The sequence below is a fragment of the Crocodylus siamensis genome, chromosome 3, assembly GCF_052110815.1.
Source record: "Crocodylus siamensis isolate JL-2025a chromosome 3, ASM5211081v1, whole genome shotgun sequence".
NCBI lineage: Eukaryota > Metazoa > Chordata > Crocodylia > Crocodylidae > Crocodylus > Crocodylus siamensis.
The window spans coordinates 47,945,367-47,957,677 of NC_143397.1; the positions used below are offsets into that span (position 1 = coordinate 47,945,367).

The window sequence follows — 12,311 nt, forward strand, 5'->3', positions numbered from 1 at the left end:
AGAGGAGAGCCACGCGCATGATAAGAGGTCAGGAAAACAGATCTTACGATGACAGGCTGAGAGACATGGGACTCTTTAGCCTGGAAAAGCGTAGGCTCAGGGGTGATCTGATGGCCACCTATAAGTTTATCAGGGGTGACCACCAGGATCTGGGGGAACGTTTGTTCACCAGAGCGCCCCTAGGGATGACGAGGTCGAACGGTCACAAACTCCTGCAAGACCGTTTCAGGCTGGACATAAGGAAGAATTTCTTTACTGTCCGAGCCCCCAAGGTCTGGAACAGTCTGCCATCGGAGGTGGTTCAAGCACCTACATTGAACACCTTCAAGAGTAAATTGGATGCTTATCTTGCTGGGATCCTTTGACCCCAGCTGACTTCCTGCCCTTTGGGCAGGGGGCTGGACTTGATGATCTCCCGAGGTCTCTTCCAGCCCTAATGTCTATGAAATCTATGAAATCCATTAACTGTATACATATTTTAATAAATCCCATGTGTAGAATTGGTTATCAGTCACAAAAACCGTAGACACTGTGGTTCTTGGATGTAAAAATACAGATGGACCCTAATCTCAGCATGAATTCTACTTGGAGCCTAACCCAAATACAAATCATGTTTTACTGAGGTCCACAAGGTACAACCACAGTGGGAATTTGGCCATTATAGTCCAAGTCAGTGTATACTTTATATCCTCTGACATCTCTAAAGTAATGATAGTGGATGCCACGGGGGATAATGAACAGGGGATACATATACATGGTGCAATGCTTTCCATTTAAAGCATCCACTCCTGCCACTGTTGGAGCCAGGATATTGGGCATCTTGGACCACTGATCTGACCCAATATGGCACTTCTTATGTTCTTAAGTTCTATGGAACATTTCCCATTAGCAATCTACAACAGTGACATTTTCAGGTTGTAAATGCCAACATATATAATAATGAAATTATAAAGGGTCGGGTTCTAGGTGCTATGACTGTGACAGCTTACCTGGATTCTGTAAAACATTCCTACTATATAGAACAGCACTTCAGCCCAGACTTAAACTCCACTGACAACTGCATGCTTACATGCTGATTTGAATCAGGATCTTCCTTCTCATTTGTTTAATGTGAGTACTGGAGGATGGACATTTAAGCTTCTAGGTGCTTACTGGGAGAGAGAGAAGGAGCCAGCAGGCTCCAAGGCTCCTGGGCTAAGCATGGGGTCAGCGGCCCCAGGCCCGCAGCCCCAAGAAGCCCGGCAGAAATTCCCCTTACCCAGGTGTGTTGGGAAGGGAGGGGCCGATATCTTCCCCACCAGTATAAAGAAGAGGCCGGGACCAGAAAGCGGCAGCAATGCAGAACCGGAAAGAGGAGGAGGAGGAGGTGGAGCAGGCCGGCGCACACTGAAGGGAATGCTGAAGGCGACATTGAACGCTGGTAGGCGCCTCTGGCAGAGAGCAAAACCCCAGCGGGGTTTTGGAACCCAGTTTACTGGCCCCTGCGGGGGGTAGAACTGTTTATTTACCGGCCGGGAGCTGGCTGAGCCCGGCCAGAGAAGGGTACTGTAATAACCCTATAAGGCACTATTGATTTTGGGTACTGTAGTCCCTGTAATAGGGGCACAGTTCAGTAGTGAACTTAAGTTATAGAACTTAAGTTAAGTTTGTTAAAAAGGAATCTTGTCAAGTCCTACAAAGGGGCTCTCTGAGAGCCAACAAAGGGGTGCTTGACCCCTCGAAGGTCAAGCTTGAGTTGGAAGGCTGCAGACAGACGAAGCAGCTACACAGATCAGGGGAACCTTCTTGGTTGTCGAGTTTGTTTTGATTGACCTTTCTTTTGTGAATTATCTGGGAGGAACTGAGGATATGTGGCTGGACCAACCGGTTGGCCACCACCTGGTGGAACGGGTGAGGGTGTACGGGTGGCAGAGCCCTCAGAAACTCGGGACCTCACAAGACGCCGGGGAGACTCATAATTGGACTACACGCAAAGGCATCTGAACCAACTCCATTAAGATCAAGTCATGGCAGGTGAAATGTACGTGTGTGAGACCCCAATTATAGCTGATGACACCCTAGGCAACTGGCAGGCGGCGTCTGTTAGGTCCACTGGGGATGATGATCCCCGACACTTACTAACTTGTCTAAGGATATTTTAAATGTAGTATATTTTTATTATTGAAGTTACTAATAAAGTATGTTCTTTATGAGTGTGGCTAATACCTGTATTATTTTATTATTTATATTTATGGGGTGGACACCTTTTCTTCTAGCTACAAGAACTCTCCCATAATTTGAAAAATATTACAGCCTTTAAAAAATTGCTTAAGAACTGTGATACATACTAAGCAACCTGTTACCAACTCAATCTGTAAAACAAAACAAAAATTCCAAACATTTTATTTGCAAATTCCTTACTATCAATTTTTGTGACATTGTAAGATGCATATTTAAAGCAAAACTTTCATAAAGATCTCTCAATTCACATGTGAGCCAGTATGAAGCAATCACGTAAGTAGCAACCTCACTGCAGAAAAATATTTTCTTATACATTTAATTCTGTAGGAGGCAACAGCTGCTGAGGCTGAAATACAGAATCCAGCTCCCTGCCCTACCTCCCCATCCTTTCCCCCATGGCCAGCACGTCCAGAGCAGAGCCCATAGTGTGGGGAGGATGTAGACTGTCCATTTCAGGCTCTGAGCTCCCCACCCTGCTGCCCTTCCTCTGGCCCTCTGAAGCCCAGCAGGTGGGATCTGGTGCAGGAAAGAGTGCCACACCACCATGGCCACCAAGCTGAGGCTCCCTCTGCCCACCCAGCAACAGTGGAGGTACAACTCTGTGCTGCTGCCACCACTGCCACACCTCACCTTGGCAGCCCTGGTGGCATGATGCTCCTCCTGTGCTGGGTTCCACTTGCTGGGCAGTGGAGTTGGCTCCTACCCAGAGCTAGTCTGGCCACACTGCCACCCTGTCATACCCCAGTGTGGGAGCAGAAATCTCAGGGGGGCACATGTCCCCTCCACCACATCGCCACAACCCCTCTGCTGATGTTGCGCCCCTATTTGGAGTTGTGACCTACAGTTTGGGAACTGCTGACCTAAAAGAAAGATTTACTTCTAAGCACTGTAAAAACTTGTAGAAAAACTCTCTTATCCTTAAAGAAAGTACAATCTAATTAAGAAGAAATGTAGTCTGATTAAAGTATCTCCTTTTCTCACTTATTTTTGGGCAAATTTTTGGAAAAGAGCTTTAGGTTTTTATAAATTTTTTTCCATGATGTTCTAAATCAATGAACTGCACATACTCCTGGATAGTTAATGGCACTGCTGCTGATCTGTCTTTCATTAACTGTCAAACAAGTGCCACTGCACTGTGAAACTCATGGAGAGCACCACAAACCAATGTTCAGACAAATACAGAACTTATTTTCAGCTTCAAACGACATACTCTCTCTGCACTAGTTCCCTTTTTCAAACAAACTTTTAATACGAAATATTTTTGTTTCAAACAAAAAGGTATTGGTTACATTAACATACATATATGAACTGCTTCATAATGCTCATAATAGATCAAAAATGTGTATTTATCATTCAGACGGCATCAGTCACCACTGCTTTGCCTCACACAAACAGAATATTGAAAGGCCAAGAAAATAGGAAAGAAAGGAATCATATATTATTTCTATATTTAATTTCCTTTATCTTCAAGTTCACAGTAACTGAACATGAATAAAGTCACTTCATAAAAATCAAGATTCTAAAATTCTGCAACATCTTTCATGATAACAACCACTTCCATTGCAGCAGGTTCAAACAATCTGCCCCCTAAGTCTGGCTGGTTCATTTTGAAGTTGTCAAATCTGTGAAAAGAGTTGGAGGTTTTTTCCATCTAGTGGATCACTGATGCTATTACTGTCTTATTTTCATATGGTATATCAAATGCACCAAGAACGTTCTGTGTTCTATAAACTAATTTTCAGAATAAAATGGATCAAGGGGAACTTGAAGTATGTGATTAAAAAAAAACTTTTGTGGAGTGAGAACCCTAAGACATACATTGGGCTACAAAGGGGTCTGTTTATCTTAGAGCCCTAGAATTCACCAGACAACACAATATGCCCTATTACAGACGTGAAGAGAGCTACATGGTCAGCATATCTTATGCCACCTTGGATAAACCCTATTGAACAGCCATTTAAAGAGAGAAGACTCTGGCAAAGATATATTGTTATACATAGTGATAACAGAGCAAAGTATAAAGGTTTCATTAGTCTAGGTGTGGAACTGCCACATTTCTCAGAAGCAGCAAAATCACAAGTGAATTATTCAAATTATTCCCAAATAAGTGCCAATGAAATAAATACCATGCTAGCCGAACATAAATTTGTTTACACTACATTATGAAGCAAACCAAAATCTGAGAGTGTTTTAGAAAATGCTGGCATGGGTTGTTACTATTTCAAGTACTTGGGACCTGTTTAGCCAGCCTGGGAGTATTTATCTTGCTTGATTATTGGGTACATGGGAACTCTGCAAACTTCTCAGACCTGCAGCCACCAAAGCCAATTGCTACTCAAAGGCAGAAATATTATCTTCATCTGTCAACAACCATAACATTTTTATTTAATTGCTGATCCTCCATTCACTTCCACACACTGGCAGTTCCGTTTTGCTGGTCGGATTTATTTGCTTCTGAGAAGCAGAGTTTAAGCCTACACGGCACACTGCTGTAAAGCAGCTGCACTGTTTTCAGATCCAGAGTGTGCACGTGCAGAGGTAGCTCACTATGGCTCTGCATTGTAGTGCCTCATGCTGCATAAACATTTTTTTGGTGGCACACAGGAGACAAAGCATTCTTTTGCGTGAGTACATGAACTTTCTGTCAGATGTGCACCTTTCTCCTACACCAAGGATGTTGGAATGCCAGTCTGGAGCTGAGATTTCGCGAGCAGGGCCAGCAGAGACAGGGTCAACTGCCAAGGAGCCCTGTTGATTGTGTGTATTGGCAGCAGAGGGATAAAAAAGGCTGTCTTAACTGGCACATCTCTCTGATGCTGCTCATGCTGTCCCTGCCACTGCTCACCACACCTCTGGAGGGGGGGGTCCAGATCTGGCCTGCAGGAACCCTCCCAGTCTGGATCCAGCCTGGCCACTCAAGGGAATTTGACACCTTGCTACATTTTTAGAGGTTTTTGTTTGTTTGCCTTGTTCTGTTTTAAAATTAGTTCTTACTAATACAAGCTTCTCTATGAAGCCTGGATCTTCTATCTTGTGGAGGTTTTAAATCCTGGACAGCTCAAAATCATTTCTAGTTCAGGCTGTTGCTATATATTCTACCACTATCCAAATAATCCTTATGATTAGGAAAATTTAGCTTCTAAAATTGCTAGAAATGTGTTCTATTACTATAGCTTTATCGTGAAGAAAAATGTTAAACTAATTATCAAAATATTACTATTTTTAGAGACTATAATATAGTGCTATTGATGTGCATAGCACCAACAAAAAGCTACAATTAATTCCAAAGTTCATCATCTAGGAGGAAGTTAAGGAAAATGCAACAAAACAATGTAAATTAAAGAGACAGATGAAAAGAGAATAATATTTGATCACTTTAGAATATTGTGCCTTATGAAGCTCCACTTTTTAATAAATATATCCCAATTCTTTTATTATAGATACAGTATGTACTTCAATGTTAAAACAGCTACTGGTGCACAGCTAGCATCTGCAGACCCATGCTCTAAGACTAAAACAAAAATAAGTGGCATTTTCCATAAAGAGAGAAAATGGAAATTCATTTTATTTTGGTGTCAGTTCTAAGAGTCAAGGGCTGCTTTCCTGATCTCTATGTGGGCCTGATTCTTCAGTGAGATCTAGGCAGGCCTGCACTTGTGCCCACACAAAGCTTGTTAGATTTCTGTATGGATCAGTATCAGTAGAGATTACTGTCCATACAAATCTGATTGAAAGATCAGAGCCTACTATGTTACAGTAATGTATTTTATGGGCTGTCACACTTCATTTCTTGCCTCTGTACTGAATAAACTTTTCTTTAAATTAAGAGGGAAAATGTTAATCAAGTTTATTCTTAAATGTAACAAAAAAAGCTATTGGCTAGTATGTATAAGTAGCATGGAAGATTATAAAATGGCTTGACCCTCCTGTATAAACAAAACAAAACAAAAGGAAAAGGAAACATTTTGTCTTTACACAGAAAGGAAAAGCAACTCTAAAAGCAGCTTATAAAAGGCATAAACATTCTCTTCATCCAAGAGACAGTTTCACAACATCTCTTTAGATCACATGGCAATTTACTAGACAAACACCTCCCCTTCATCCTAAAAACTGTGTACTTGAATCAAATGTCTTTAATTTTCTTGCACTTCCTTATTACTTGCTTCAGAATGGTACCATTAACGTGCCTTTCCACTGCAGTTTCCAACTTAGACAAGAACTTTGTAAACGATTAAGCTCAAGCCAAACAATGCCTACAATATTCAAAGCCGAGTTGCTTTGGGGACGTCATGGGCCACCCCCAATTTTTATTGTACTGAGTATAGCACTTTATGGAATCTTATTACAAATACCAGGAGCTCTGCTTAAGTAATTATATTTAAGAAAAGACATTTACTTTTCTTACACTGTTACACTGTTGAAGTTTCAAGTTTTTTACCCTGACAGTAAAATGCAACATGGAAAGAATGAAGTTTAACTTCCTTAGAAACATGTATTTATGCCAAACTTAAAACATGCAAAATTATGGTCTGCCCACAAACTCTTACACACAAGAGCATTTATAGGATTCTTGAAATCCATTTTTTAAAAAGACCTAAACATGGTTTCAACTCTACATAGTTTTCTAAAGAGAAAACTTTCAGTAACAAATCCTGAAAACAAATTAAACAAGTTAAATTACAAACAATCAAATTAAGGTAAATAAACATGTCCAAATAACTATTATTCCAAACTATGAAGATAAATTCCAGTATTCAGTGAATACAATTTATATAAAAAACACTGATCATAACCTAGTCAACTTGGTACTTTTTTTTTGTTTTTTGTTTTTTTTTTAAGTGTAGAGAAAAAAATCCATTTTGTCAATATAATAATTTTACATGTCCATAATGGTATGAACAAGGATGCATAAAAACTGTTTGCAGATTTTTTTTATTAAAACAAATTAAAATTAATTTAAAAATGTATAAAAACTTCATATTATTAATAGCACCTTGAAATTAATAACTTTGAAAATCATATTTTACAAAACACATTTGAAAGTCTGAGGTATAAAAGGTTATTACTCATTTATACCTTATTAGATGCTTCCCTTTCTTCCATAACACTGTTCATCTGGCCTACACTTCATGCTCGAGTCATGCAGATTGGAGTTGACTCTCAATTACACAAAGTCTTTCTCCAAAGATGACAGTCCAAATACAGTAGAGATAAAATACATCAAGGTTTAAAATAGGTCCGTTCAGCCCCAGTGCCGCTTCATCATGAAATGATATAATTCACTGATGCCTCTGCCTAGCCTAACATATGTTCTATTCACAGCCCGTGTCACTCTTCATTTGTAATTATTTCCTTTTTTTTTTTTTTACCCCATCTTGTAATACTTTGCTTGGTTGAAGACAAATACTGAAAGGAAAAAAAAAAGAGTATTATCATATGATGACCTGTTCCAGGGTGTTAAACCCCTGTCAAGGTTTGATTTTAACATGGGGTATTGATGACAGTACATCAATTCAGGCATCATGTCTTGAATTAGACTATATTAATTATCACTTGAGTGCAGTATGCATGAAAGTGCTGTTTCATTGACTAAAAGGATTTGACTGAATAAAAATCTATTTCTCATCTGGTTGCTTATGGATAAAGACATTTTTTCTCTTTGTCTTGGATTGTTCTTTATTAAATATGATATTTATAAGATTGTCTGAATAAATTGCCTCGCTCAACAACAGATCTGAGTATTTTTAACAAAGAAAATTAAAGGGGTTGTCTATTGTTTAACAGTGTATCAAAGTTAATAGTTTAGTCAGATAAAACACACAATATAAAACAGATTAGACTATGTGCTCCTTCAAATAAAAGTATTTAAAAATGAAAAAGAAAAAAAATATTAAAATCTTAAATACATCTAAAAAAAAGACAAGGAAAACAATGTGGCTGTTAATTAGTGAAAAAGTATATTTCAATGAAGAATGAACAATTTTAACTTTTTTTTAAAAAGAACAACTGTGATAATATAAAATTACTGTATATTTCAATTGTGCTTATTACCCACACAATTATGACTCTACATGTATTATTTTCTTTACTAATGAAGTTATGCACTAGCTGCCTAAAAATACATTTACTCTTGGAAAGGAGAATTTTCTCTATTTTTTTTATCATTTAAAAATATCATTTGAGTGATTATAAGAGTCATTGAAGGTTCCCAAATTCTCACTGCTGTTAGAGGCACCCAGTCCAAAAATCTTGGCCAAAAATATTATATTCAAGCCACCCTCAATTTTCAAAGTGTATTTATCATATTTCACAGTGCATAGGTTGATGCAGTGTATAAATCAACCCCATTTTTCTAATCCAAAAAGTTAAGAATTTCATAGTTTGGATCAGAAATATGGGGTTGACTTATACCAGGCCCTGCACGCTCTTGCTGCAGGCCAGGCACCAGGGGAGTGGATGCTGCAGCACTGCCAACAGCAGATGGGGCCAGGCTTGGTGCTTAGCTGGCGCAGCCCCATTTCCTGCGAGTGGTGCTGCCTGGGCCATGCCAGCTGAGCGCTAAGCCTGGTGCTGCTTGCAGGGGATGGGGCTGCACCAGCGGAGCACTGAACTTGTCCCTGTCTGTTGCAAGTGGCACTGATGAGCTCCAAGCCCAGCCTCAACCCTTGCAAGTGGCACTGGGCTCAACACTCAGCTGGAGTGGCCCAGGCAGTGCTATTCACAGGGGTGGGGTGCTCCAGCCAAGTGCCGAGCTCAGTGCTGATCACAGGGGAAGGGACTGGCTTCGGTGCTCAGCAGCGCTGCTCACTTGGCTGGCATGGACCCATCCCCTCTGAGTGGCACCAGGCTCACCACTTGGTTGGAGCAGCCCAGGCAGCTCAACCCTATCTCCATCCCTGTCCCCTGGAAGCAGTACTGCCTGGGCTGCACCAGCAGAGTGTGGCCCTGTAGTTTGACAGTAGTTTGAGTTGCATGGCACTTACATAACTCTTTATTTAGTAAAATTTTCCCAATGTATAGTAATTTTCTTTATTCAACATTGTTTATATTGCTTATAATATTGCTTATATTGTTTAAGGAGGCAAGAAGGCCAGGAGGAAGAAGCGTCGCGTGATCGTCATTGGTGACTCCATCCTGAGAGGTACGGAGGGCCCTATCTGTCGCCGGGACCCCTCGGCACGCGAGGTATACTGCCTACCTGGAGTGAGGATTCAGGACGTGAAAGGGATGCTGCAGACTGTAATCCAGCCCACCGATTATTACCCTATGGTCCTAGTCCATGTGGGTACTAACAATACGGCCAGGAGGAGCCCTGATCGCCTGATGGAGGACTACCACGCTCTGGGGTGCATGCTGAAGGAGATGGGCGCACAGGTGGTTTTCTCTTCTATCCTGCCAGTGAATGGACGAGGCAGACGGCAAGAAACGTGCATCGCGGAGACCAAGTGGCAGCTACAGGAATGGTGCCACGACCGGCACATCACGACAAGAGACATGCTGGGGTGGGACGGGTTCCACCTTTCCCCTAAAGGTAAGCGTGTGTTCTCTTCTAGGTTGGCGGACCTCCTCTGGCGGGCTTTAAACTAGGCTCGTCGGGGGAAGGGGAAGATGAGGGCAGAGGAAATAGCACACTGCCAGACCAAACAGCACCCACAACTACAGCCCAGCCCAGACCGACGAGAGAAGCAATCAAACAGGTAAGAGAGAGGGGCCAGGGTAACGTTGAGACTAGGGGGTCAGTACACACACCCACAGGAGGCCTCAAATGCCTCTACACAAATGCTTGTAGTATGGACAACAAGCAGGAGGAACTCACCCTCCTGCTAGCTGACACCAGCCCAGACATAGTGGGGATTACGGAAACGTGGTGGGATGAAACGCATGATTGGGTGGTCAATGTCAAGGGCTATAGGCTGTACAGGAGAGATAGGATAGGAAAGAGGGGTGGGGGTGTGGCGCTCTATATTAAGGAGGAATACACATCCTCGTTAATTAGCAAGGAGCCAGGGGAGGGGCACTCTGAAGTGCTTTGGGTTAGAGTACAAGGCAGTCGAGGGGAAAGGGACTTAATGGTGGGAGTCTACTACAGACCTCCCAACCAGGGAGAAGAGCTTGACCAGGAATTCTTGGGTCAGCTCACAGAGGTAGTGAAGGCTAAGGATGTGGTTGTCATGGGGGACCTGAATTTCCCGGACATCTGCTGGGAAGAGCAGTCAGCCAGGTCTGAATGCTCACGTAGGTTCTTGGCCAGAGTGCAGGACCTCCATCTAACCCAGGAGGTCCACAGCCCCACCAGGGGGGACGCCTTGTTGGACCTAGTGCTGGCCACGGGTGATGACCTGGTGAGGGGGCTGCGAGTGCTCGACCACCTGGGCGACAGTGATCATTGCCTGCTGGAATTCACCATCCAGCGCAAGGTGGCAAAGGCATGCAGTAAGGCAGCAGCCCTAGATTTTAGGAGGGCAGAGTTCAATGAGCTAAGGAGGATAGTCGGAGAAGCACTGAGGTCCCGGGGGGGAGGGGAGCCAGGTGTCCAAGGAGAGTGGTCGCTCCTTAAGGAGATGATCCTCCAAGCCCAAAGGAAGGTAATCCCAACGAGGATCAAAGGGAGCAGGAGAGCACACAAGCCTCTGTGGCTCACCAAAAGAATCCGGGAATGTCTCCTTGCTAAAAAGGAGGCTTATACCCAGTGGAAAGAAGGGGTCATCACCAGGGAGGACTATTCTGTAGTTGCTCGGGAATGTAGGGGGGCAGTTAGGAAGGCCAAGGCAGAGATGGAACTGGGACTGGCTTCCCAGATTAAGAACAATAAGAAGTCTTTTTTTAAATACGTAGGGGGTAAAAAGAAGGTCCTGGGTAATGTGGGGCCCTTGCAGAATGACATGGGTAACTTGGTCGTCACACCAGATGGCAAAGCTAACATGTTTAACGATTTCTTTGCCTCCATCTTCCTAAGTAGGGACCAGAACAGCCACCTCCCTGCTGGGCCCCCCTTGGGCCCCGGGGGAGGCACACCTGGGCCACAGGTTAGCGATGATTTAGTTAGCGAGCTTCTGGAGGGGTTGGACGTATTCAAGTCAGCCGGCCCGGATGATCTCCACCCTAGAGTTCTAAAGGAACTGGCCAAGGTCATTGCAAGTCCCCTGGCACAACTTTATGAGCACTCGTGGTGCTCTGATGAGGTACCGGAGGACTGGAAGAGGGCCAACATGGTCCCCATCTTCAAAAAAGGCAGGAAGGAGGACCCAGGAAACTATAGGCCGGTTAGTCTCACCTCGATCCTAGGCAAGCTGTTCGAGAAAATTATGCTGGCACACATCCAGGAGGGGCCAGCAGGAGACTGCATGCTTAGGGGCAACCAACACGGGTTCATCAGTGGCAGGTCCTGTCAGACCAACCTGGTGGCCTTTTACGATCAGATCACCAGATCATTAGACGCAGGGGTAGCAGTGGATATAATCTTCCTGGACTTCTGGAAGGCATTCAACACTGTCTCTCACCCTGTTCTCATCAAGAAACTGGGGGGCTGTGGTGTAGACACCCACACAGTCAAATGGGTCGCCAACTGGCTGGAGGGCCGCACCCAGAGGGTGGTAGTAGATGGGTCCTTCTCAACCTGGAAGGACATGGGCAGTGGGGTTCCACAGGGCTGTCCTCGGGCCCGCACTGTTCAACATCTTCATCAGCGATTTGGATGAGGGGGTAAAAAGCACCCTGTTCAAATTTGCTGATGACACTAAGATGTGGGGGGACGTGGGAACATTGGAAGGATGCAACAGGCTACAGTCAGACCTAGACAGGTTACAAGGGTGGGCGGATGTGAATAGGATGGGATTCAACACAGGCAAGTGCAAGGCGATGCACCTGGGGACAAACAACTGGCACCATACCTACTGGTTGGGGAACTCCCCTCTTGTCAGCACGGAGGCGGAAAAGGATCTTGGAGTCATCATTGACTCCAAGATAAACATGGGCCGGCAGTGTGGGGAGGCAGTCAGGAAGGCTAACTGTACCTTGTCATGCATCCATAGATGCATCTCGAGCAGATCCAAAAAGGTGATCCTCCCCCTCTATGCGGCACTGGTCAGGCC

General features: G+C 43.6%; 1 protein-coding gene across 6 annotated transcripts in view; it reads right to left on the bottom strand.

Moving 5' to 3' along the window:
• The window catches only part of KIAA0825 (KIAA0825 ortholog), a 398,113-nt gene that overhangs the window by 118,035 nt on the left and 267,767 nt on the right, over nucleotides 1-12,311 (bottom strand). Inside the window, exon 21 of one of the 6 annotated variants that reach the window (XM_090038267.1) lies at nucleotides 7,361-7,626. The exons of the other annotated variants lie outside the window; for them this stretch is intronic. Within the exon in view, the coding sequence (XP_089894393.1) occupies nucleotides 7,566-7,626 (61 nt within the window). The 3' untranslated portion in view covers nucleotides 7,361-7,565. Of the gene's footprint in view, nucleotides 1-7,360; nucleotides 7,627-12,311 lie in introns of those variants that run through there. 6 annotated transcript variants of the gene reach the window in all.